Here is a 24042-nt window from a genome sequence, read left to right as displayed (position 1 = left end):
ACACTGGATGAGTTTTTTATTTTGTTATTTTAGAGATTTGTTGCTACACAAAAACCGTATCTTACTTGGGGGTGGGGGTGGGGGTGGAAACCGTTGACCACCCCCAATGGCAAGAAATTTAGTGAGTTCTTTTGCCTATATCAGGGTCTAAAAATGGGATAGCAATGGTGAAACAAAATAGCCAAGTAAAAAGTGTCTGTACGGTTTGCCTCCCTCCTACCCCCCCACCCCCGTTAAATAACATCCTTGGGCCTATGTCAGACTTAGAAGTTGTCTTTTCAGGGGGTAGTTTCTCATTATGTAAACGTGCTTATGATGTTGTGTTTTTTTTTTTCCCAGATACTACTTGAAGAACAACAATGTTTCGAGTCAGCTTCTCCCAGACGAAGCTGCCCAGGTTAGCGGCTGCTATGTTGTTTGTTTTGGTAGTTGATTGAATGTAAATGTTGAAACAAAGACAAATGTTAGAAAAAAAATCTTCAATGCTCGTAGTGTTATACCACCACGACCTAAAACTAAGGCGCCAAACGTCAAACAGGAAGTATTCAAATCCCGGAATATCTCAAAATAAACGGTCACTAAGAAGGAAAAATAACAAAGAGGGAAAATAATATCGGAAAAGGACCGAGGATGGTTTTTAAAAGAATGAGAAAGATTAAAAAGGGGTTTTGTGTAAATGTTGTTTACTGGATGTGGTTTTCGTGATGGTGTGCCCTTTAGAATAGGTTCTATGTTTGTTGAAATTAATAAATCTGAACATTTTCTTACTATTTGAATTCAGGAGCTGGCCAAAGAATCTCACTTTACCTTGTTACAAATCAAACCACGTGACGTCGCTAAAGAATTAACGTTACAGGTAATTTAGTCTATAGTTTGAGTGTGACTGGTCTCTGTTGCCTTGCGTGACGACTAAAAATCACGGCTGCGGCTATTTTCTCAAACTTTTCGCAAACTCTTCACTATTTAAGTTGCTACTTTGTTCTCATTGTAGGAAAAAGATGTCATTTCTTACCGTCACTGATTTTTTGGCGGGGTATTTTGTTAGTAGCATTTTTACAATTCTTGTCAAGTGAAACACAATCTTCTTCTAAGCCTTTGGTCACGCAAGGCTAACGTGACGACCTTTCTAACGGCTTCGAAGGATAACAAGCAAGCACCGAGGGATTCATAAACACAATAATTCAAACAATGCAATAAATTTATTGAATTTGTCGTAAAACTTATAATAATATATAAAGCCTTTTTCAAACGTCGAACTTTTAAAATGGGGTGTTAAATGTTACATTTTTCCCCCTTTTATTGGAGGATGTTTTCTAAATGCATGAATTTTTGCTGAGATTAATTGCCCCGTTTCCTCTGACCTGCAAGAGAAACTTGCGCGTAATATAAGTGTGTAAAGATATAATTACATTTGTATTAATCATTAATCACTTGTCGAACTGAGACTTCTGCACTGACTTTTACTTAACTGTTGAGTAACAATTTATCCATTCATCTTTGAACAATCGGTCCTTTTTTTCTTTGCAGGATTTCGAAGTTTTCAGAAGTATTGATCCTCGCGAGTACATCTACAAACTGTGGAACTTTGGCCCGAAACTCACAGAAAACTTGAGAAAATTTTCTGAGGTAAGACGACTCAATAACAAAACTTTGGCGCTATACCTTGAATTTTAATAAGTTGATTTAAGTTTTAGCTTTCACTATTTTATTTTGACGTGTTTTTTTCTTTGGTTGCAGATTGTAAATAAAGAAATGTTTTGGGTTGTTACTGAGATATGCAGCGAAGCAAACGTAGTCAAAAGAATGAAGTTAATCAAAGCTTTTATTAAAATTGCAAGTAAGTAAATCACATTTGCCTTCGACTGTTCTCATTCTATTTTAGGAGTTCTGAGCGAGCATTGTTAAATTCTCTCTTTTTTTTTCTTCACAGGGCATTGTAAGGAATGTAAAAACTACAATTCTTTGTTCGCTATTGTAAGGTAAGTCACGTTTGGAGCAGTTTTTTGAGCATTTGACCAATCAGAGACAAATGTCATCTCGTGACCAATCAGAAACCAGACCTAACTCGTGATTTGCCTCACGCGACGCGATTTTCCCGCGCTTCTCCGGTTGCACACTTCGAGTTCTGATTGGTTAACTGTGCTACTCAAAACCGCAGCTATTGGCTGTTGGTTTTCCTATAGTGACACTAAAACACTCTTATGGTCAGTATGGTGAATGGATTTTATTGTTGTCTTTTTCTGTTGGAACATCATAAGATTACTATCTATGAAGCGAAAACAACGCAAGGGCATTTCACAAATAAGTCGGCGGCTTTGCTTGTTTAACTGTTCAAGTCTTGTAGCTATTGACGCCTTCGTTTCTCTGTTCCAGCGGTCTTGGCCACTCATCAGTACAGCGACTAAAGAACACGTGGGACAAGTTACCCACAAAGCATAGCAAGGCATTCGAGGTGAGCTCAGCTAGCATTCTTATCTAGGTTCTCAATTATATTTCTCGATCTAGTCGATGTAATGACATGAGTTAGGTTAACTACTCTTGCTCATTTACTGGACGTCAACAAGAACCTTTGCGTTAGTTTTTTAGTCTAAAGCCACTTTGTTTCACTTTATCTCAGGATCTTCAAAGTCTGATGGATCCGTCAAGAAACATGTCCAAGTACAGAAATTTGCTGAACGGAGAACACGGTGAACCCCCCCTAGTGAGTTGAACTTTAGTTTATCTTTTTCATTCGTTTTATCATTCCTGCAGCAAGAAAGTGTGTTAAAGGAAAAAACGAAACTCGTCAAAAAAGCCACGCGCCACTAAGATCCCAGAAAACTCCAGTTAAGTTTTCTCTGTATGATGCTGATTTGGTATCCTGTACCAAGTGTTATCAATATCTTAACTCTCTTTACATTATCAGCAGATTATCATGCGGTCAGGTATTGAGAATGTATATTATCAATAGGATTTTTGATGTAAACCAAATTCTCAAAAGTGTCAATGAAAGAAAGTTTAGCAGTGAATAAGGAGAATTTGTTTTGTTTCAGATTCCTTTCTTTCCCGTCATAACAAAGGACCTGACGTTTATTCACTTGGGAAACGACAGCATTGTGGACGGACTTGTAAGTTAAAATTTCTTTGATTAATCAAATGCTTTTGCAGAATCATTAATGCTAAACAACTTTCTTTGATCTCTTTAACAGGTTAATTTTGAAAAGCTCCGTCTGATCGCGAGAGAAATACGTCAGATTTCCAAATTTAACTCCATCCCATACGTAAGTGTATAAAGTTTTGTGTGCAATTTTTAGCGCACCGAAACAAGTCTTGTATATTTGCTTTAATTTTCAAATTCTCGACCCCAGGACCCCGACACCATGTTCGAGGACGAAGTCAACAGCCAGGGTGGCCCTGGGCAACCAAAAGGGACGTCATCAGTGGTTGGCATGGTAACAGGCAGCACCACGTGGAGTCGGAGGTCCTTGCGAGATCAGAATCCCAAGAAGATGTACGAAGAGGTAGGAACGACAGGAATTTTCATCCTTCCCAGCCTAAAAGATAAATTCTCATATGGCTTTTCTGCTTGATAGTGTTTTAAAATAAAGAAATTTTTTGGTCGTCAACCAACGCTTCTGTCCACTGTGGGGGGGGGGGGGGGGGGGGAGCGTTGCGTGACGAGCCCAAATAGCAGCTACATATATACAAAGGAGACTAGTTGTCTTATTAATATTGAGTGTGCTTTTTGTCACGCAGTCGATGATGTCACGGAGAGTGAAGCAGTATCTATCGAACCTAACCATCATACAAGATGAGGAGAAATTAACGGATATGTCACATGTCTGCGAACCCCCTCAGGGCTCAGGTGAGCTGGCCATATCATTTTCTACACCCCTACCCCCTCCCCTCCCTTGGCGTTTTCCCATCCTGTTTCTTGAAGTGTTTCGTCGACTGATGTCAATAATGTTAAATTTCTTCTGTTTTTGTAGCTCCCCCAAGCGTGCAAACGCGGAAGAAGAACTCGCCCACGTCCTCCCCGGCCGCCAACAAGAAAGATCGCAAAGCTGGCAAACCTGGTGAGTAGACCGCTGGTCAAAGCAAAACCTCTGTCGTTCTCAGTGTCTGCCCCCCTTCTCTTGCTCCAGAGGACGGGAAGAAGTAATAGCCTGGGTACAAGGCTGTTAGAACCAGAATCAGACAAGAACCTTAGATGCAAATATAAGGAGCAAAGACCCTGGGCACGAGTTTGAATATTTGTTTGTTTGGGCTTGTATTCGTGTTTTATTGGTACCTCAAGGTTACCTGATAGTTCTAACATTGTATTTACCCTGTTTGTTTGTTCCCATAGTCCCGTCTCCACTAGCACTCAGAAAGGATCTCGCAGGTTAGAAAATCATTGATTTACAAATAAATTTGGGCGTTTATATGGTTTGGTTTTCACTTGGCGTAAACACAAGCACGAGCAACACATTCATTCTTCTTATGCTGTCCTCACTTTCTCACAAGAAGTAAGCATAAACGTAAGAAAACAAAATTGCTCCTTCCTTCCGGCTGTAAGAGGCCCTGCCAGGGGGGGGGGGGGGGGGGTCCCGTGTCGCTTGTCTAAATTTAAAAATGTGCCGTGTCGCTGTTTTATTGCTCTTCATGTCGGTGTCGGTAATTGAATTTTAGGAAAATTGCTTGTCCTTGTCGGAATTTAATTTTTCCATAAGGGTTGTCGTTTGTCGCGATTTTATAAGTATGCTGTCGCTACTTTTTGGGCCATGTCGCTTGTCGGAATTTAACGCTCATGTAATCTCTAGTCTTTCGTGGCGTTGCCAGGTTTTAAAAACAGAAATGGATAAGTTCCTTGAGAATCGAGTAAAAAGGGTGGCGTTTACTAATTTGTTTTTTGCTTCTTACAGTTGACCGAATGTCAGTGTCGTCTACGGCCAGCACCTCGTCATTACCGGACATTCAGTCGCCAAAACAACTCAATGAAGGTAAAATAACTTCTGAACGAATGTTTGACTTTCGTGAGCGCTCAGACAACCAGTTAACAATTAATTCGAACAAGTTGTGTTCGCCTGAATGGGACTCAAGCTAAGTCATAACAAAAAACATGTTGTATGAGGCCAATCGTAAGCAAAAAACCTGGCATTTAGTTCAAAGAGTTTATACCACTTCAAAGAAACCTCGTTTTATTCAATGTTAAATGGCATGTATCTAAAAATAAAACAAAAGAATAAATATTCCTTAATTTCGTATGTCATATGCTGTTTTTGTCCTTAGACGATTTACATGTATTCCCTGAAGCGGACAGAACGTCTTTACCAGAAGACACAGTTCACATGCAAGAACTAAGAAGACTTCACATCAATGATGATCATCCCAGAGCACACTACCGCTATCCACCAGGTTAGGGACGGTACCATTCTCGTCCCCATAGCCTTTTCGTTTCTCTTAGCCGGCTAGGCCTTGGCACGAGAAAACGAAGGGCTCTGGGGACACAGGATTTCCAGTCCTAGATTCTAGGACTTCCGGTCTTCACTTCATGTATGCAGTCATGACGTTTCAAAAGAATGTATGAGAGAGTCGTTACGTTTTCTACTTCCGTTTAGGAATTCTTTGTTCCAAACAGCCAATCAAAAAAATTCGAGTTAATTCAAAAATCCTATGTCCCCAGAGCCCTCCGTTTTCTCGTGCCAAGCCGGCTAAGAGAAATGAAAGGGCTATGGAGACGAGAATGGGACGGTACAATTACAACTATAAATGCAACTTTTGATAAGTGTGGCAATCGGTTTGAATAAATTGGAACAGAGAACTGCTTAGAAAAACAACTAGTTATAGCGACATGAAGACAAACCTTGAGCTTGTTGTTCCTCCTCTGTGATTGGTAAATAATCTCCCGCTACCTAGTCAACCAATCAAATGCTAACCAAAATCAATCGTGACTTTGTCACGAGAGAAACCATTAGCTTCTTGTTCCTCCTCTCTAATTGGTTAACAATCTCGCGCCACCTAGTCAACCAATCAAATGTTAAACCAAAATCAGTCGTGACGTTGTCACGAGAAAAACCTTTAGCTTCTTGTTCCGCCTCTGTGATTGGTTAAAAATCTCGCGCTACCAAGTCAACCAATCAAATGCTAAACCAAAATAAATCGTGACCTCGAGCTTCTTGTTCCGCCTCTCTGATTGGTTTGAAATTTCGCGCCACCTAGTCAACCAATCAAATCGGCTAAAACCAAAATCAATCATAACTTTGTCATAATAGAAACCTCGAGCTTCTTGTTCCGCCTCTGATTGGTTTACTCGGAGGTGATTAGCAAAGTACTATTCACCTCCACTTCGGTGAATAATAATTATTTTTTAATGGTGCACGCTTACGTATACTGGATTTGATTGCGCGGCTCTGCTAGCTATGTTATAACTTCGGTATCCTTACAAAATAGTGGTTTTCAGAGCACCCCATGTAAAACCACATTCATTCATTGAATTTCTTTTCTCTTGTAGCTGTTGAAGTACTCAGACCGACTGTATATTCAGGTAAGAAATCTTGGCCATTTTCTGTTTACAAACATTTTGCAGAAAAATACAAGCGATTGATAAAATTTGCCAAGAATAATCACAAACTGTTAATCTGCTTTGTTTTGTTCTCCAGCAAGTTCAGCTGAAAGTTTACCGTACAGCCCAACTCATTCCACATCCTCGCAAGAACATTCGTATTACCCTGGTGAGTTTGTTTGATTTGAATTCAAAAGCTCTGTGTGGCCTGTAGTTTCGTGCATTTGCGTTGACTTGCGACGACCTGCGTTCTCTCTGGCCAAGATCAAATTTGCAAGGAAGTCGACGAAAGGTTTTCGCCGTTTGGCCACTGCAAGTTGACCGTACGTCATTCGTTACATTCTGACAACTTGCGTGCACTTGTGAGTAAACTTGCGAAGTCGTTTGGCCAGCCAACGCTTGTCGGAACATAAGTTTAACTTTCAACTACTTGCAACTACGTACAGACTTGTGTAGCCTGCAGAGCAGGCGTATTTAGTGAGCGCATTCGAATGCATTTTGATCGGGCGCCATCTTGGATTCTTACTCGGGAGGGGATTGGGGATAGGAGAAACGTGTCCTAGGGCAGTAGGAGTTGGCGCCATCTTGGATTCTTACTCAGGAGAGGATTGGGGATAGGAGAAACGTGTCCTAGGGCAGTAGCCTCTCTCTGTCCCCATCCAACATGGCGGCGAGAATCTACTCGATCGCGAACTAATACTACGCGCGCACACGGAAAACGCCTGCACTGCAGGCTAAAGGTGGATTTCCACTGTCGCGTTTTTGTTTACGCACGTTAACGCGCGTAAAAAATATAAACGTACGTAAAATGAAATTTTACGCGCGCGATTACGTGCGTCGAATTTACGTTGTCCAATTTCCAATGCCACGTTTTTTTTCCAGGTATTTACGCACGTAACGCGCACGTTTACGCGCCTAGTGATTTTGGGGGTTTTGAAAAAAGTTGAACCGAGTTCAACTTTTTTCGCAGCTGTCTGCGGTAACGCAACGATTTACCCAATCATACTTTTGGATTTCGTCACATGACACCACTAACCATGTGGAAAACCATTTTGTTTTAAATCGCCCATCGATTTACTTGGGAAAACATTCAGATGTAAAAACACTTCTCATCGAGAAAGTCTTAACATTTCAAGAAATAATCTATAGAACTGGCTACAGAACCAAATTACACGAACGCAGTAGTTAAACGTCAGGTCACGTAGACTTTGAACCGGGAATCCGGGAAGGTCGCCTCAAATCCTCTTTTACTTGATGGTGTCTTGCTTGAAGTATTTATAAAATGCCTCTTGGTAATATTCACGCATTTCTTTTTCTAGCGTTTGGTACAAAGTGTTTTCATGGCAGCCATGTTGGAAGAGTCAAACAACAAGATATTTGCATAAAAATGTTAATGATTTTTTCCCAAAGGAAAAACAACTTATTGTTTCACTTCTCCAATATGGCCGACAATCACGCACTCTATTCACCAACTTGATAATTCAGTATGGCGGGCATTTACGCACGTTCAACGCGCGTAAAAAGGAAACGCTTTTTATTACTTTTTACGCGACAGTGGAAATTTGCCTACGTATCTTTTTTTACGCACGTTTTACGTACGTAAATATTTACGCGTCAGTGGAAATCCACCTTAAGACTTGTGTTGCGTAAACCTTACGTACTTGGAAGTCGCGCTGAAACAATTTAATATTTACGATCGGATTTATACATCGTACCCGGTCAAATTAAAGTAAACAACGAGTCCGACATTTGCCGAATTGCATGTTTGGTTTGCCAGATAGCGAAAAAATTGCGTTGGCTTTCACGTTAATGCGAGCTCCATCAAATCGAGTGTAAGTCAGTGCAAGTACAGTCAAGTCCTGGCTAAGAAGAGGCGTAGTTTGTGCTCTGTTCACCACCAATCACCTCTTAACTTTTTCTCTCTTTCAGGAGTCACGTATCATTATCAACACTATCCTGTTGATCATTACAGCAGAGCAGAATATGTAGACAATTATGACGGTAGGTATCTGTTGTTTTGAGCACTGCAGTTTTAGAAATGTGATGAACGAGAAATTAGAAAGCGATTCTCCAATGGCTTTTCGGTTTTGCGTGTATACTTGAAAACAATTGCGCGCCAAGTATTCTAGCCAATCAAAAGAAGTTTTCCAGCGAACCTCGCGCAAAATTGAAACCAATCGTGATTTGTCTTTCACGCATTTCCCGCGCTTTTTCAACAGTTTCACAAATTTGCTATAATTACCAATTTTCTAAAGGTTGTCTGGGATTATTTTGATTGAACTTTTAGCGCCGTATATGTCAGTATGCAGAAAACCACAGCCCACTCTATCGACCTTATAAATTTCGGCACTCTATACGTGTAATCAAATTGATAAAAGATAACGCTGGATGATAGTTTTTATAAAACAGTGTGTAATTGTTATGTTTCTTTTTTTAACTTTACAGATGAAGAAGGACAGGTTTCAGCAGTTTAACTGATCGGTAAGTGGAAAGTCCAACTAATATTAAAAAAAAACTTTGTTGCTGAAAATGCCGTTCATAAATCGCCTATGGCATCGATCGCTTACAAATTCTGATTTGCACACCAAAGCAGCCTGGTATTTTGATTTTTGATAAAACAACAAGAAGATAGATACTTAAATTTCTAGGCTTTTTAATTTAGGAGTGGGGATTTGTAAACTTTCAATTTCATTTTGTAGCTGAAATTGCCATTTATGAATCGCTAATGGATCGATCGCTTACAAATTCCGATTTTCACACCAAAACAGCCTAGTATTTTGTAAATGACTAGTAACCATAGGTACGCAAATTTCTAGGCCTCCAATTTAGGAGTGGGGGTTTGTAAACTTTCAATGTTGCTTTCAGCATTTTTAAAGAAATATCTCTGCAAACAACAGATTGTATGTTAACAACAGTACTTTTCTCTTGTAGGTCCCAACAGAGGTACTTCGCATCTTCGTCTCTCCCAAGAAGATATATTTTGTTTTTAATTTACTAAAGACTTGTTTTCGAGTTTTATTTTCGATTTTTCTTTCTTTTTTAACTCTTAGCTTTCTGTTCGGGAACGTTCCGGCGGAATGCAACTGTAGTGTGTCACGTGATACAGAAAAGAAGAGGAAATTATTCGACTCCCGATAAGAGAACTTCTTCTTTAAAATACGAAGCCACGGAAAAACAATTTGCTCCGTCTGTGTAGAGTTAAAGGGACTGTGTCACGGCTGAGCTAAGTTTATTTTATTAAGTTTGCCAAATACTCGCTATGAAAGTTTATGTGTGCAAAGAAACTACTTCTATGGCTCTAAATGACAAAACCATAGCTTCATTGCAACCAAATGTGTCTCCAGGGCGTTATAATTTAAGTTACAAGCAAACAAGACTAACTTGAAAACTGTTCAGCCCAACAACATTTCAAAAACCCATATCGCAATCCGTTTCAATCTTCGTCGCTTTTGGCCATCCGTACCTTCTTTTGTATTTGATGTGTTATTGAAATGTTCCTTCACTGTTTTAAGAGGTTATTTTTTATATTTTCAACGAATGATGATCATTTCCCATGCCTAAATTTGATAAAATCCGTAACACAGTCCCTTTAATAAGAAGCAGAAAGTTCTGTGATCGGAAGATTATAGGCAGTGCAGGCCACATGCCTAAAACTGCATAGAAAATAGATGTTATTTTAGTTCTGGTCTGAATCGTGTTAGATAATATCCATATATACTCAACAAAGGGAAATACCGCTAGTTATAGCACGAGGCAGAGGGAACTGTTTAGCGGTATTCGTTGTCATGGACCTGTCCGTCAGTATAAATAGAAATAAATATTTAAACCGTATAGTCTAGTTAGGATTTTGAAGAACTCGTTATTCAAATAAAGCATACATTTTATTTTAATCTCGAAAAATGAAGAGATGTACTGACTCTCCTGAGTTTACGAATCGTTTTGTATCAACTGTAAATATATTATAGGCTACAATACAAGTACAAATTATTAAACAGACTTTTGTTAAGCCTGCGTGTTTTGCTTATGACGTAATGACATTACCTCGGTTGAAGTTCCTGTGACACGTAACAAATTTCCGAGAAACTTGCCTTTACGTTCAAAGTTGCACACATACAGGTAGTTTCGTTATTAATATCGGTCGGAACCTTGGCACACGTGGCTATTTTTGCTGAAGTGCTCTTTTAAGCCGTTGTATTGCCCGCAGTGTTTTCAGGTACGCGGAAAAAATGCCAGCAAAACCAGTTGAAGGAACCATTTGCGTAATGTTTTGAGCAACTTGAAAAAACTTTTTACATTAATTTCTTAACGGGAATTTTTCTAAGATTTTGTAATTTTTGTATTTTTGAGCCAAGTGGCCAATACTGCTGATGCTTGTCGCGGTTTCTGCAAGTGACCAGGAGTATTTCTACTCCCCCACCTCCCCACCCCCTAGATGGGATGCTAGTCCATCGCAGGGTTACCCCACAGCATTTTAATTCGCCCGTACCCATTTGTACACCCGCTGGGTGGAGAGAGGGTGTCTGACATTTTGTAGACTACAGCCTTAGAGTATATATACTGTTACCAGACTACTGCCATTATCGAGAACTAACCGTAGACAGGCTAGCCACAGTGTTATTTAGGTTAACCGGAATGTTATTCGGGCTATAACCGGACCGCTATTCAGGCTAACGGCAGTGAAAATAAGCAAGTCTGGGGGGGGGGGGGGGGGGGGGGGGGGGGGGGGGGGAGTAGGGGGGGGGGGGGGGGAAATTTATATTTTAAAAAAAAGGGGGGGGAACCCCCCCCCCCCCCCCGGCCCCCGCCCTGAGTCTGAGTCCGCAGCGGAGGCACAATGACCCCGGCCAGGGCTTGAACCCAGACCGCTCGATCTGGAGTCCAGCGTACGAACTATTAGGCCACCGCGTCTCTCTTCGGGGTGGCTTAGCTACCCTTAACTAGCCTTGTCACGGTCACACATTACATGTTTTGATAGAAATACTCCGCTGCGCGTCGTATTTTCAACTATCTTCTCGGTGTTTTTCGATATCCAGCTGACGAAACACTGTCTCTTGTGTGTGATATATTGCTTCTTATATGTTTGCACACACTTACGTAACGGTGGATGTGTTTGTTGATTTTGTAATGAAACATCGTGAAGTATTTTTTATAAGCTCTTGAATGAATGAATAAATTTTGCATAATATGTAATATAATTAGACGAGCACTTGGAATTACTGCTTTCAAGTAATGTTTCTTGGCTCAGTAGAGCCAGCGTGGATCATTGATCAGCGGTGTTGCCTCATCTGAAGCAAATCGTCTATAAGGAATCACTGAAGGGAACACAATGTTATCCAGGCCGCGAGAAACTGAGTACATGTACAACCCATCAGAACGCGAACCCAGCTCCTCAGTAAAATCCGCACCCATCCGTTGGTGGCAGCAGAGGCCTGGTTTTGAGAGAAAACATGAAGGAAACGTATATTAAAGCCGATTTCACTTTAACCCAAAATGAAGGAATCAGAAAGCTATTAAACCTTGGTACATACATTTTGCCCGTCTACACACATTCCATCTGTCAAACACTTCAGCCGCTGACACCACGGCAGAAAGTAGACTCGACACAAGGGCGAGGCCGAGTACAATGTATATGCCCCGGATGACAAGTTCCAACGTTTGGATCCCAGGTGAAGGTTCGCGACCTTTCATGGGTACCATGTCACCAAATCCGATAGTGCTTAATGCTGAAAGAGAACAAACCAACATTAACTTTGCGAAATTAAGATTGAGCAACGACTTGCTATTTATTAGGAAATTAGGAAATGATTGAAATTGTCTTGGCAGCGTAACCGGGAAAGTTCAAGGCTTACATACTTCAAAATTTCACGTTTTTAGTTCACGTTTTTACCTCAATTCATATATCATTACGTTATGGAATTATTATTTTTTGTTTTGTAACACGAGTTCTATGCAAAATTGTTTGATCCCCGATAGCGCCTCATTATAATTGCAGAAAAATTGCAGTTGCTCCACCTTTGTTTTTCTTTGATAGAAATCAAAGGCAGAGACTATATTTCATGCGATGTGTATTAAACAACACCTTTGTGACACCTAGTTAATTCAAAGGGTCTAAATTTTGGTAAGAGTAGAGCGGTCCTTAGTCCAGTCTCTCTACTGGTATGCAAGCGTTTTGGGCCGTGAGACGTGCCAGTACGTTGGGCACATGGAGGCCCAAACTTTTATCCACTATTCTTCTTCCAACAGTGGTGCGGGAGAATTAGAAAAGGACCGGCGGAAGTGGACATGAGGACAAGAAAGGTCGAGCTAGGGACTGGGAACTAAGGCGGCTTAGGGGACGGTCAAGAGATTGCCGATAATAGAAGCGAGCTTTACCTATAAAACAGTAGTATACTCCGTCGAAGTAGCTCCAGCCCTCTGATAAATACAGCAGTCCACCGAGCAAGAGAAGGACTAGGACCAAGCCTGCTGTGCTCAACATGACCTTGACCTTTGTACTTTTGTCTTGTCTCAGCTGGTGTTTGGAACTGATTAAAATAAATCCGTTTTCAAGCAGCTCGTTGATTCTCTCGCCTATCGACTTCAAAGCCAGCATGCACAGCGGTATACCGCACAAGGCGTAGAAAATACAGAACAACCGGCCACCAAACGTGGAGGGCGCCATATGGCCATAACCTGAATTGCAACATTAAGTATTGTAATATTAAGGCTTTCAAGTGGAAATCAGTGGCTTGCTGACTTATTAGACTGACTCCCCCCCCCCCCCCCCCCCCCGACTGACTGACTGACTGACTGACTGACTGACTGACTGACTGACTGACTGACTGACTGACTGACAGCTGACTGACTGACTGACTGACTGACTGACTGACTGACTGACTGACTGACTGACTGACTGACTGACAAACTGACTGACAGACTGACTGGATGACTGACTGACTGACTGACTGACTGGCTGGCTGACTGACAGACAGACAGACAGACAGACAGACAGACAGACCGACAGACTGACAGACTGACTGACTGACTGAATGACTGACAGATAGACAGACTCACAGACTCACAAACTGACTGACTGACTGAGACTGACAGACAGCGGACTGACTGACAGAATGACAGAATGACAGACTCACAGACTGACTGACAGAATGACAGAATGACAGACTCACAGACTGACTGATTGACTGATGACAGACAGACTCTGACCGATTGACATGACTGGGAGTGACTGACCGACTTCACTGTTAGCTGATTGACAGACTGACAAAGTGACTGACTTGGCTGACTGACCGACCGACCGACCGACCGACGGAATTAAAAAAAAATATTGGAATATTTTTATTTTGGCTAAAAACTGCTTAATTTAGTTTTAGTAATGAAATTCAAAAAGTGTCACTTCACTTCATTTAATTCACTGATGAAAACAATGTTACGGGTTGGAATCTAAACGATACCTTGACAAGACTCAACCACGGAATTATTTTAATTATTTGAGTTTCGACGATGATGGCGGAGTACGCAATCGTAATAAAAAGTTTCATTTTTCGAAGATTTCGACAAAAATAAAGATGGAAAACTGAATTGATTTTTCACTAACGCAAAACATTTTGCGCAAGGAATATGAAAATGAAAAATACAAAACAAATAATAACAATTGTAATCACAAAGGGACTGAACGAAGAGACACCGAAAACAATGCAAACAAATACACTGCATCAGTAAGTTTGAAAATGAAAGGTTTTAAGATGAAGTTTAAAATCAAACGTTCAACCTATTTGAATGTTGATCGGAAAGTTTTTTAAAAATATAAAAAAAAAAAAAAAAAAAAAAAAAAAACAACCAAAAAAAACAAAAAAAAACTGTTAAATGAGATGTTAGGGCTAAGCTATGAAAACAAAATAATTTTGAAACAAGATCTGAATAAAAAAAAGAAAAAAAAAAAAAAAAAGATCTAAATTTTAAAGGTTGGCGAACATGTTATCTAGAAATTGGAAAACAACTTTAAATTTCATGGTTAATAAGAGTCAATTCACGTCGAGTTCCGTTTTATTGTAGATATATTCTACCTTCTAAATTTGCCCTAGGGATTGTTTAAAATAATAATAGCTCGGCTAAACTAGCACGAACGTAAATTATCGCTATAAGTAGATATAATTACTCCTTATTCAGTTTCATGTAAATTCATTGTCGATTAACTGTGAAAGGAAAACCATTTTGTAGTTAAATATATACCGGTATATACCTACCGATCGTGGTGATAACACTTGCTGAAAAATATAGCGATGCGTAATACGTCCAGTCATAACTCGACGCTCTCTCATGGTGATCTTGATAAAATTCGTGAAGCTTGTTTACTAGTTCGTCAAATTCTTTCTTTGTCATATTTACACTCAAGTTTGTGCGCAGTTTCTCCAAAGTAGCCTCGTCGATGTCTTCATTAGTATCATGTCCATGATCTGTCGGACTTTCGAGTACGTGGAAAATTCCAGCACCCGTTAATAAAAACACACCGACCAAGCTACTGCGAATTAGTATATCTCTTGTGCCTGCTTTCATGGCTCAGTGACTGAAATTGATAAACGTTGGCCTTTGAAAAAAGAAAAATTTTGAGCGCTAAAAAACTATTTGCCAGAATTGTAACGCGCAAGACACTTCATGAAATGTTTTGAATTTAGTTAAAGCACTGCAATTTCCAGACTGTCTCATTGTATCGTGTTTTTCTTTTTTTAATTAGTTTTCGGATTTCCTAGAGAGTAACGTTGTTTTCTAAATATATACCAATCCGCTTTTGTTTAAATTAATTGCTTGCGTTTTAGGCCTAAAATCGCGTCTCGTTGCTATGGCAACAATTTATTCAACTCTGAAATCAGAGGAACATTTCTAAACTCCGTCTTGAAATTGGTTCTTCCAGATATGTTTTGAAGTTAAACTTTCATTTGTATAAAATTTCAAGCTAGGTTATTTAAAGTTGTTGATGGTTTATCCTTGTGTGTAAAACTACCATGTCTCAAAACACTATTAAAAATTCATTGTTTTCGTCAAGATACTGCTGTTGACACTATACTTCTTTTCAAAGAACAGATCATTGCAAATTATGCCATAATGCTACCCTGGTTGTCAGAGGTGTTATTATTGCTCACGAGGAGCGGTGAACGAAGAAGCGAAAAAGTACGAACCGTCGTCGTGGACAGAGGGTGCGGGCTTCGCCGCTGCGCGCTCATAGATTAGGCATCAGCGGTTTCGCCGCACACATATCAAAGGAAAAACTGAGGCGGAGAGAAACTAAAACATTGAAACGATCCTTACCGTAATGCAAAAAGTACAATTAAACAAATATAGTAGGTTTACGGTGAGGATCTTTCGTTCGTCTCATGCATGAATGTCGGCTACAACTGTTTTTCATTTCATTAATCACTCGCGCGCGCCGGCGAGAGCATTTTTTTCACTACGAGCCGAGGTCGCCGAAGGGAAGGTCTTATCTTCGGCTTCGCCCTTAAAGGGTCCGGGGACGAGATTCAGTCGTTGGATGGGGCCTAACCGTCTAACTCTTCCGTCAACTTCGCTGTAAGTGCCATCCTCTGAGACTCAGAGGCAGCTAATCGGGACCACGGGATTATTCGGGCGCCTTATAACAATCCCGTCGTCCTGACTAGCTGCCCTTGCCCCCACAAGCTGCCTCTGGGTCTCCGAGGATGTTGTAGTGCATCTAGTGTAGCCTGTTTCAGGCGTTCCGTTATTTGTACAGCACCACGGAAACCGGGATTAGTGCGAACAACGGGTAAGAGGGCTCGAAAGAACGGCGTTTTCTCGCCTTCTCCCCCACACCCCTCCCCTTATTTTTCGCTCGCTGTTCTCGCGCTGCTCGCCAACTAAGAGAACCCCTGGAATAGTATTTAGTGGATAAGGCTTGTGCGTAGATTTGATAGGATTGAATGGGTAGGGGGATATAGAAAGGCAGCCTTTTGTCCGACCACATGATACATGATAAAAAAAAGTTTAAAATGTGTAATTAAAATAATCGTAGTCGCCGCTGTCATTTGCCATTTATAGGTTTTAAATCGTTTATTAAGCTTTTTATTTCTATGTCTATGGTATATCCATTTGAAACAAAGGAACGCATGGGCTTAGTTCATGCAACCTTTGAACTGATTTGGCATTCACTATTTGCAAGCGGCAGGCGCGTAGCTGACTGCTTGGTGGCGAGATTCGACAATTTTGATACTTATATTTAAACATACTAATGTTATTAACAAGGGAAACACACTGAAATAGCTCTTTGACTTGTTTGATATAACCTCTAAATCCCTTATTTTATTATATTTCTAAAAATCCGGAGTGTGTGTAAAAGGCTGGTTTTCACTCGCCACGCGTGCATGCATTAGAATAACGAACACATTCTTCTCATGCTGTCCTCGTTAGGAAAAAGCAAAAGTACAAAAGAGCAAAAAAAAAAACTTGTTTTCGAGAAGAATTAGTGTGTTCCTTTCTCTTACTCGCTTATGCTCATGCTTCGCCCCACTGAAAACCAAAGTTATCGGGACATGCTTGTGGACACATTAAATCCAAGACATGATTATACTTGAGCACAATTATAAACTCCTTAAAGTTCGTCTGAAAACGCTAATAGCTATCCACAGCCTTATATTAGCTATCGCCAAATAGAACAGTTGATAGCAATTTTCCACCTTAAATTGTGCAATATTTTCGTTTTCTCTAATATCACTCGTTTGCTCAGGTAAGCAGTTTGATGAATTCGAAGAGACCTATCGTCGGACAGTTTCTCTTTACAGTACTTCATATTTCTAGCTGTCACTGTTGCAGATCACTGCACGTCCATACTTTGGTAAGTTTTCAAGTCATGACTTATCTAACCGGCTACAGCCGATATTCTATGTATGAAATTTAGCAACTAGTTAAGAAAATAAGCGACAGCATCACATAAAAAAATCTCAGTATCAGGTGGCCTGGGAACAGGAATGTTAACCCACTGTACAGCGTTTTAATCGATTTTGTTGAAATCTACACGGAGCCGAGGTCGCTTTTGCTTTAGCTCCTCCCGTACATAGTTCAAGTCTTCTTCCGAACAATCTGGATAGTCAACGTAAAGTAACTCTAGCTCGGGCAAGTTGTCGATGTGTTGTATAAAAGATGTCACTGCGTGACCTTGTAGATATGCTAGCGAGAGTTCTCTCAGACTGGGAATTAATCTACAGTTCTCCAGTAAACCATGCAAGTCAAGATTATCTGGCACGTGCACAAACAAACTTTTCAACTTGGGGAAGAAGCGGAGGCTGTTAATGAGTGGTGAAAGACTCCCCTTCACTTTGAAATCGTAAAACTCTAGTCTCCGCAAAGGCGATTCTTTGTTAAATCCACCAAACAGCGCTTCTATGTCTTCGTCTTGTAGAATTTCTTCGTATCGGCCAATCAAATAGAGAACTTGTAAGGATGACATTTCGGGAAGGGCCCGACCGAGCGTCTTGGCTGCTGCTTTTGTTAGGCGTACTTTTCATTCAGGCTCAGTGCCTCAAGAGTCTTGTGTGTGATACTAGAAACCAACGTGTCCACTGCCGCAGTACTACAGTCTTCCAAGTCAAGAACAAGTCTTATGACGTTGAATTTTGGCAACAAAGCAGCAAGCTTCACTGCTTCAGTTGTTAGACGTCCATGGATCGACAAACTAACAGGACCATATTTTAGAGAGCCTGTACTAGGATTGAGCATTTGTTCCAACAGGTCACATACGCCGCAGTCGTTGCTATCACAGAATCCAATCCTCTTCAAATATTTACAATCTCTGACAAGCGCACTAAGATCTTTCAGTATTTTTCGGCTGTCGACATAACATACAAAGATACGTTTTAAAAACGTCAAGCATGACTTTACCGAAAGCAAATTTGAGGAGATAGATGGATTATAAATTGCAGTAGTTTCGCTAAATAGACTGGCGTGGTCATCACAATACAGGTACAAATCTGTGATGTTCAATTGACAGTCCGAGAAACATAGAAAGCATCTGAAGCAACATTCCTCACACTGAACATTCTGGAACGTTTTCAAAAAGTCTTCCGCTTTGAGAACATCAGAATACTCAGTTATTTTCAGTGGGATATTAAGGTTCTCTAGAAATTTTAGTAATATAAGCTCATGCGAGGGACCGTATTTCTGGGTGTACTACCCTATCGAAAACAAAAACGCCAGAATGTGCCTCACGAGCTAAACCTTTCATCTGTGCCATGCACTCAGAATAGGGGTACCCTTGAGGAACAACGACAACTCCGCCAGTACAATCTAAACAAAGTCTGAATAGCGCACTCCTTGACTGAACTTCGTTAAAGCCGTTCAAAACTATGGAACTGAACAAATCATGCCTTTCAGTGAAGTCGTGGACGTCTGTTTCGTTTTTACATCTGATATTGTCTTTGAGAAATCCAGGGTTGGGTCAGAGATTCTGACTGATGTCAAGTGCTGAAAAACCTTCACTGCTCCATCGTCAGACAAACCACAAATGAACTGGAAAACATTCTCTAAGGTCTCACAATCTTCCAAGGTGCGGGCGCACTGTTCAATCCCACCAAAATTGCCCTCAGGGACACATCTGAAAGTTACGTACCACGCCGCTAAGTAATCTCGAATAAGGGGTGTCATCTCCATTGATTCTAGACTTCTTGCGTACTTAGATAATTGGAAAAGGCCACCAATGACACTCTCTACATCACGCACTTTCTCGGGCAGCTGACCATACTTGAACACCAGATCTCCTTTCAAAAGACCTGCCAAAGCAACCTTTCCAATTTCAGCGAGAATCTCCTCGTAGAACGTTTTATTTAGTTCAGAGACCTGAGAAGAAAAATGCTTTCTCTGGCCATGCTGTAAAATGTGTTCCACAATTGCTTGATACAATTTAGTTGTACGTTCACAACATTCCCTTCTTTTCTTTTCTTCCTCCGCCAAAGAGTAAAACAGTTCAGTCAGCAACGGAGCTCTTGCTAAGTCTTCCAAGTTATTCACCTCAATGAATTCCAGCACAATCTCTATCCGAGTTTCGCTATCCAGCACTTTTCTCATGAAGGCCTTTCTATTAGAGATCTCAAACCCGTTGATTTTGATTTGTATGTCGGCGGATCCCTGCAGCTCGTCAGCCCTTGAAGATCGAGTGGTTACCAAGACAGTACAATCCTTTAGATCATTTCCGTGGAATATGTTGTAGATTGGAGAGTTGTTCCTGCTGCCATAATAAACTTCTGCTTCGCTTCCGGTGCGATACTCGTCGTATCCATCCAAGACGAACAACACTTTGTCTTGGTTCTTATAGATGTAACAGAGTAGATCATCGTTTGAAGACTCTTCTTCCTTCGGAAGCAGATGAGAGCCACTTATTACTTCTTTCAGCGTCTGGCACTCGGAGACTTCTTTGAGATTAATAGCAACAACAATCTCAAACTTCCTCAGTGCATCTTTCTGTTCCTCGTCCATCTTGGAGCCATCTTCGCTGTCTTCCTCCATGTCTTCATCATCCGTATTAGATTCCTCGGTGTTTTCAGTTACGTCTTCATCGCAGTTACTTGACTCATCATCTGTACTTGATTCTTCAGTAACATTAATTGTGTCTTCATCACCTTTACTGGATTCATCATCTGTACTTGATTCTTTAGTATCTTCAGCTGTGAACAGTTACTTACTCGTCATCTGTACTTGATTCTTCAGTAACTTTAATTGTGTCTTCATCACCTTTACTTGATTCATCATCTGTCCTTGATTCACCGGTATGTTCAATTGTGTCATTGGCACTTAAAGTAACTTCATCACTATTGAACTTCCTCGGTGCATCTCTTTGCTCCTCGTCCATCTTCGCACAATCTTCGTTATCTTCCTCGATACCTTCGCTATCTGCAATCGCTTCTTCATTATCTTCAATTACGTCTTCCTCATCTTCACTCGACGTAACTTCAGCATCGTTGAACTTCTTCTGTGCATCGTCCCGTTCCTCGGCGGCTTTAATCTTTGCATCGTCAAGATTCGACCAATCTAGAAGTAGCTTTTTAACGAAAGTAGTTTTTCCAATCCCAGTCCCTCCTTGCACGAGAATTCTTTTTGGTGCAGCTGCGTTCTTGGTTTTCTCACTGAAAAGTTCAATGTAGTGGCTTAATTCCTTTTGTGATGATCCAGCTGAGGCCTGTTCATCTTTCACCATGGACAGTCGAGTGTAGATCTGGTCAAGGTCCACCTGACATGTTGAGGAACCTGCACTGGTGGGCACCTTGGCTGTTTTTCGGTAATGCTCCTTAAGCTTCCTCTGATAGGTTTTCAAATTGAAAGTTCCCATAGGAGAAGTCATTGCAGTTGCAGTCTTGGCAAACCCTTGCTCCAGTTCTTCACCTTTGTTATCTGTCTTGGCAAAGCCTTGCTCCAGTTGTTCTCTGCCCCTTTTCTTTCTTACCCTTCTTTTTACCTTTCATTTTTCTTGGCAACCCTTCCTCATTTTCCACTTTTCATCTGTCTTGGCAAACCCCTCTCCATTCTTCCACTTTTCATCTGTCTTGGCGAACCCTTTTCCAGTTCTTCACCTCTGTTATCTGTCTTGGCAAACCCTTGCTCCAGTTGTTCCAGTTTTTTATCTTTCATGGCGAAACCTTGCTGTAGCAGTTCCATTTTGTCATCCGTCTTGGCAACACCTTGCTCCATTTCTTTTACCTTGACATTTGTTGAAGCAAGACTTTCACTTAGAATTTTCTCAACAGAGACAAGTCTTTCCATAATCAGTTCAGTCTCTTCTTTGCTAGTCTTCCCTTTCTTTTGAAGCTTCTCGTCCACTCTATCTAAGTGTACATCATGCTCATCCAACTTGGCTCTCTTACAAAATGGTTCATCTTGAAAACTTGTAACTGTTTCCTGTACTTGAGGAAGACGTTTGCTCTGCAGAGCCAACATTGAGTTGACCTTGGTGTAGCCCTTGATTAGCTCTTTCAATTCTTGTCGTACCAAAGAAAGGAGATTTTGATCCATTGCATGTCCCATAACCAATTGACGACCTAGAAAACAATAAAAATGGATATGGCTTGGCTGGGCATGGGGAGTGCGTAACGGTGTATGGGAAAGTTGTCTAGCTACGGGGTGTAGGTAATAAACTAGGCCTAGAGGTAGCTAGGAAGTGGTAGGAGCCGGCGAGTGCCACAGAAAATGGTACAAGTGGTAGGCAATGGGGCAATGGCTGATAAATATGCGCATTTGATTATTTTATAGAAAATGCGCAATATAAATATTAAATATTATTATTATTATTATTATTATTATTATTATGAATGGTAAGGGTTTGGTACTTTTAAAATACAAGATACCCGATCCTTATGGGGGGTAATACGGACTAAAACGATCGAAGCTGAAGACTATTCATGGGTTACCAATTACATATAACGCAAGTACGACTTCTTTATCACTCCTGTGATGGAGGGTTATCACGTATGTGATAAAGGGTATCTCAACGGTGTCATTTGCACAAAATTGGACTTCTAAAGTATGCTATCACGTCAAAGTTATCGTGAAACAATACCTTTTGTTTGCCAATCAGACAGCTGATCTAAAGCAGTCTTCTCCATACCACCAGTCAGCCCCAGGCTTCTCACTAAGGTTTCCAGCTTGGAGAAGCAATCATTGAAGAGGAGTTCAGTCCAGTCAGTGACATTACAATGGCCCCATTTGTTCCTGACATTTTCCCTGACATCTTCTGCTGAAGTCTGAATGGAAACCAATGGATTTGGAGAATGGAAAATAGGTGCAGGATTGTTAAATCCCAACAGGCGAAGTATGGCACTCATGTCCAGTGACTCGTCAAAGGCTGAAAACTTGGCGAGATAGTCAGGAAGAAACAACTTGGCCAAGTCTACTGAACTGTTGATGTTGTAGTTGTAGAGATTCTTATGCTCGCCATGAAAATAATTGTTGTTGACATTCTGAAAATTCATTTGTGTGAAGCTTGCATTAGCACTGACATGATGATATGTCAGTGTCTTTAGGTCACAAGGTGCGGTCAAACTACTGCAATATGCGTCAAGCTTTGCATAGTAAGTGTCCATTCGTTGCTTGATAAAATCTCTCAATACTGGAGCTGCTACTTTGTTCATCACAATTCCAATAACAAGCCATCTCTTCTCCTCATTAGAAACCATCGTCACGAGTTTACAAATTGATGCTAATTGCTGCAGACCGAAGTAAAATTACATCTTGGAAGGTACTCCCAGGGTCTGTAAAACAATATAAACAGAACGAGATTTATGTAAAAAACATTTTGATCATTACCAGAGGAAGCTCATGTTGAAGTAGTGGGTTGCTCGAAAGAAAATTCCAATCAGCCTAATTAGCTAGCTTCTTAAAATAAAAACTGTTATAAGACGCGGCACCAGACCCCTATAAACATTAATGTAATTTGGTAGTGTACTAAAACCCGAAACATAACGAAACGAAACCACAGTATTTCACTTCGTTTAGCTTTTACTCCGGTTTGCTGGCTGTTAGAGCTCTTTCAGTCCGGTTTGCTTGCGGTTAGGTTTCATTTGGTGGTTAGGTTTCGTTTCGTTTTGTGGGATTAGTACATGCCTATACTTTGTGGTTATTCTATATTTAAGGATGCTTTTGAAAACGTATGTTGCGAAGCGTACGAAACGTCAAGATTCTTAACAACGCGTATTGTTTCATTGTGTTTATCAATGCTATTATGTTTTTTTGTTTCTAGCCACTTGGACAATTTCCGTGTAGCCCCCAACTTAATTGTGCATACAATTTTGTGAGTCTTGTACTATTAGGCATGAGCACCGTTCATGTGTGAAGGAAGCACGAACAAAATTGAATGCATAATTAGGTATATCGCTATACGGAAATTTTTCCGCCTTTAGCTTGTGATTTTTCAATCTAAAAAGCAGCTCGTAAAGTAGAACTTGAACAAAAAATGCGCGCCCCTTGTTCAATATTCTAGTTCCCTAACTTCCACTTGCGCTAGTAAGCGGTCTTTACACATGTACACGACAAACTAATGGCCAACTCGAGTTGGCAAACTCAAGTTGGTGTGTGTGAACGACGCAACAACGGCAAACAAGTTGGCCAACTGTTGGCGACAAATAGAACTTGTCTCTATTCTCGCCAATAGTTTGCTAACTTTTTTGCCGTTGTTGCGTCGTTCACACACACCAACTTGAGTTTGCCAACATGAGTTTGCCAACTTAAGTTTGTCGTGTGAAGGCCGCTTAAGCATGTACAAATTCAAAGAAATAGCAGATGATTAGGATGATTTTTAAGGAATCTCAGGTCGGTTAATGACAGCTAAATCGCAGAGAAAAGGTTGTCTACTTCTCGAATTTCATGCATTTCGAAACTCAAGACTTAGGTTATTTTGGTTTCTGTTACGTTTTCCTGTTAGAATGTTGCAGAAAATTTACTCGCCGTAGAAACATGCGTGCAGACCAGGGAGAAAGCACAGTGGAATTTTCTTCAATGCGGAACTCAGTGATTTGTGGTTCGCGTTCTTCAAA

The 24042-nt window shown here is 40.7% G+C and overlaps 3 protein-coding genes and 1 pseudogene across 4 annotated transcripts in view; 1 reads left to right on the top strand and 3 right to left on the bottom strand.

Annotated features, from left to right (window-relative positions):
* Positions 1 to 10529, top strand: part of LOC144650832 (rap guanine nucleotide exchange factor 6-like) — a 43300-nt gene extending 32771 nt beyond the window's left edge. The window contains exons 29-48 of the mRNA XM_078510594.1: positions 340 to 397; positions 782 to 856; positions 1528 to 1626; positions 1738 to 1837; positions 1931 to 1979; positions 2374 to 2452; positions 2618 to 2701; positions 3033 to 3107; positions 3189 to 3260; positions 3348 to 3500; positions 3736 to 3844; positions 3969 to 4055; positions 4328 to 4363; positions 4884 to 4961; positions 5251 to 5376; positions 6473 to 6505; positions 6621 to 6692; positions 8453 to 8524; positions 8969 to 9004; positions 9455 to 10529. Of these exons, the coding sequence (XP_078366720.1) occupies positions 340 to 397; positions 782 to 856; positions 1528 to 1626; positions 1738 to 1837; positions 1931 to 1979; positions 2374 to 2452; positions 2618 to 2701; positions 3033 to 3107; positions 3189 to 3260; positions 3348 to 3500; positions 3736 to 3844; positions 3969 to 4055; positions 4328 to 4363; positions 4884 to 4961; positions 5251 to 5376; positions 6473 to 6505; positions 6621 to 6692; positions 8453 to 8524; positions 8969 to 8997 (1486 nt within the window). The 3' untranslated portion in view covers positions 8998 to 9004; positions 9455 to 10529. The remainder of the gene's footprint in view (positions 1 to 339; positions 398 to 781; positions 857 to 1527; positions 1627 to 1737; positions 1838 to 1930; positions 1980 to 2373; positions 2453 to 2617; positions 2702 to 3032; positions 3108 to 3188; positions 3261 to 3347; positions 3501 to 3735; positions 3845 to 3968; positions 4056 to 4327; positions 4364 to 4883; positions 4962 to 5250; positions 5377 to 6472; positions 6506 to 6620; positions 6693 to 8452; positions 8525 to 8968; positions 9005 to 9454) is intronic.
* LOC144650836 (NACHT, LRR and PYD domains-containing protein 4-like) overlaps positions 1 to 24042 on the bottom strand; it is a 98616-nt pseudogene that overhangs the window by 74421 nt on the left and 153 nt on the right. Inside the window, exon 2 of the transcript XR_013570209.1 lies at positions 22071 to 22761. The product of XR_013570209.1 is annotated as an NACHT, LRR and PYD domains-containing protein 4-like (transcript). The remainder of the gene's footprint in view (positions 1 to 22070; positions 22762 to 24042) is intronic.
* Positions 11371 to 15189, bottom strand: LOC144648887 (potassium channel subfamily K member 3-like). Its single transcript, XM_078508334.1, has 4 exons — positions 14767 to 15189; positions 12896 to 13195; positions 12052 to 12246; positions 11371 to 11952 (listed from the first exon to the last, which is right to left on the bottom strand). The coding sequence occupies exons 1-4, from the start codon at positions 15074 to 15076 to the stop codon at positions 11765 to 11767; spliced, it is 993 nt and encodes a 330-aa protein (XP_078364460.1). The 5' UTR covers positions 15077 to 15189; the 3' UTR covers positions 11371 to 11764.
* LOC144648010 (uncharacterized) lies at positions 18017 to 20933 on the bottom strand. Its single transcript, XM_078507666.1, has 3 exons — positions 20252 to 20933; positions 18870 to 20139; positions 18017 to 18353 (listed from the first exon to the last, which is right to left on the bottom strand). Exons 1-3 carry the CDS (start codon positions 20856 to 20858, stop codon positions 18017 to 18019), a joined length of 2214 nt encoding a protein of 737 aa, XP_078363792.1. The 5' UTR covers positions 20859 to 20933.

This window comes from Oculina patagonica, chromosome 4, assembly GCF_052425735.1.
Source record: "Oculina patagonica isolate OP01 chromosome 4, crgOcupat, whole genome shotgun sequence".
NCBI classification, from domain to species: domain Eukaryota; kingdom Metazoa; phylum Cnidaria; class Anthozoa; order Scleractinia; family Oculinidae; genus Oculina; species Oculina patagonica.
This window is presented reverse-complemented; position numbering and strand designations above follow the sequence as displayed.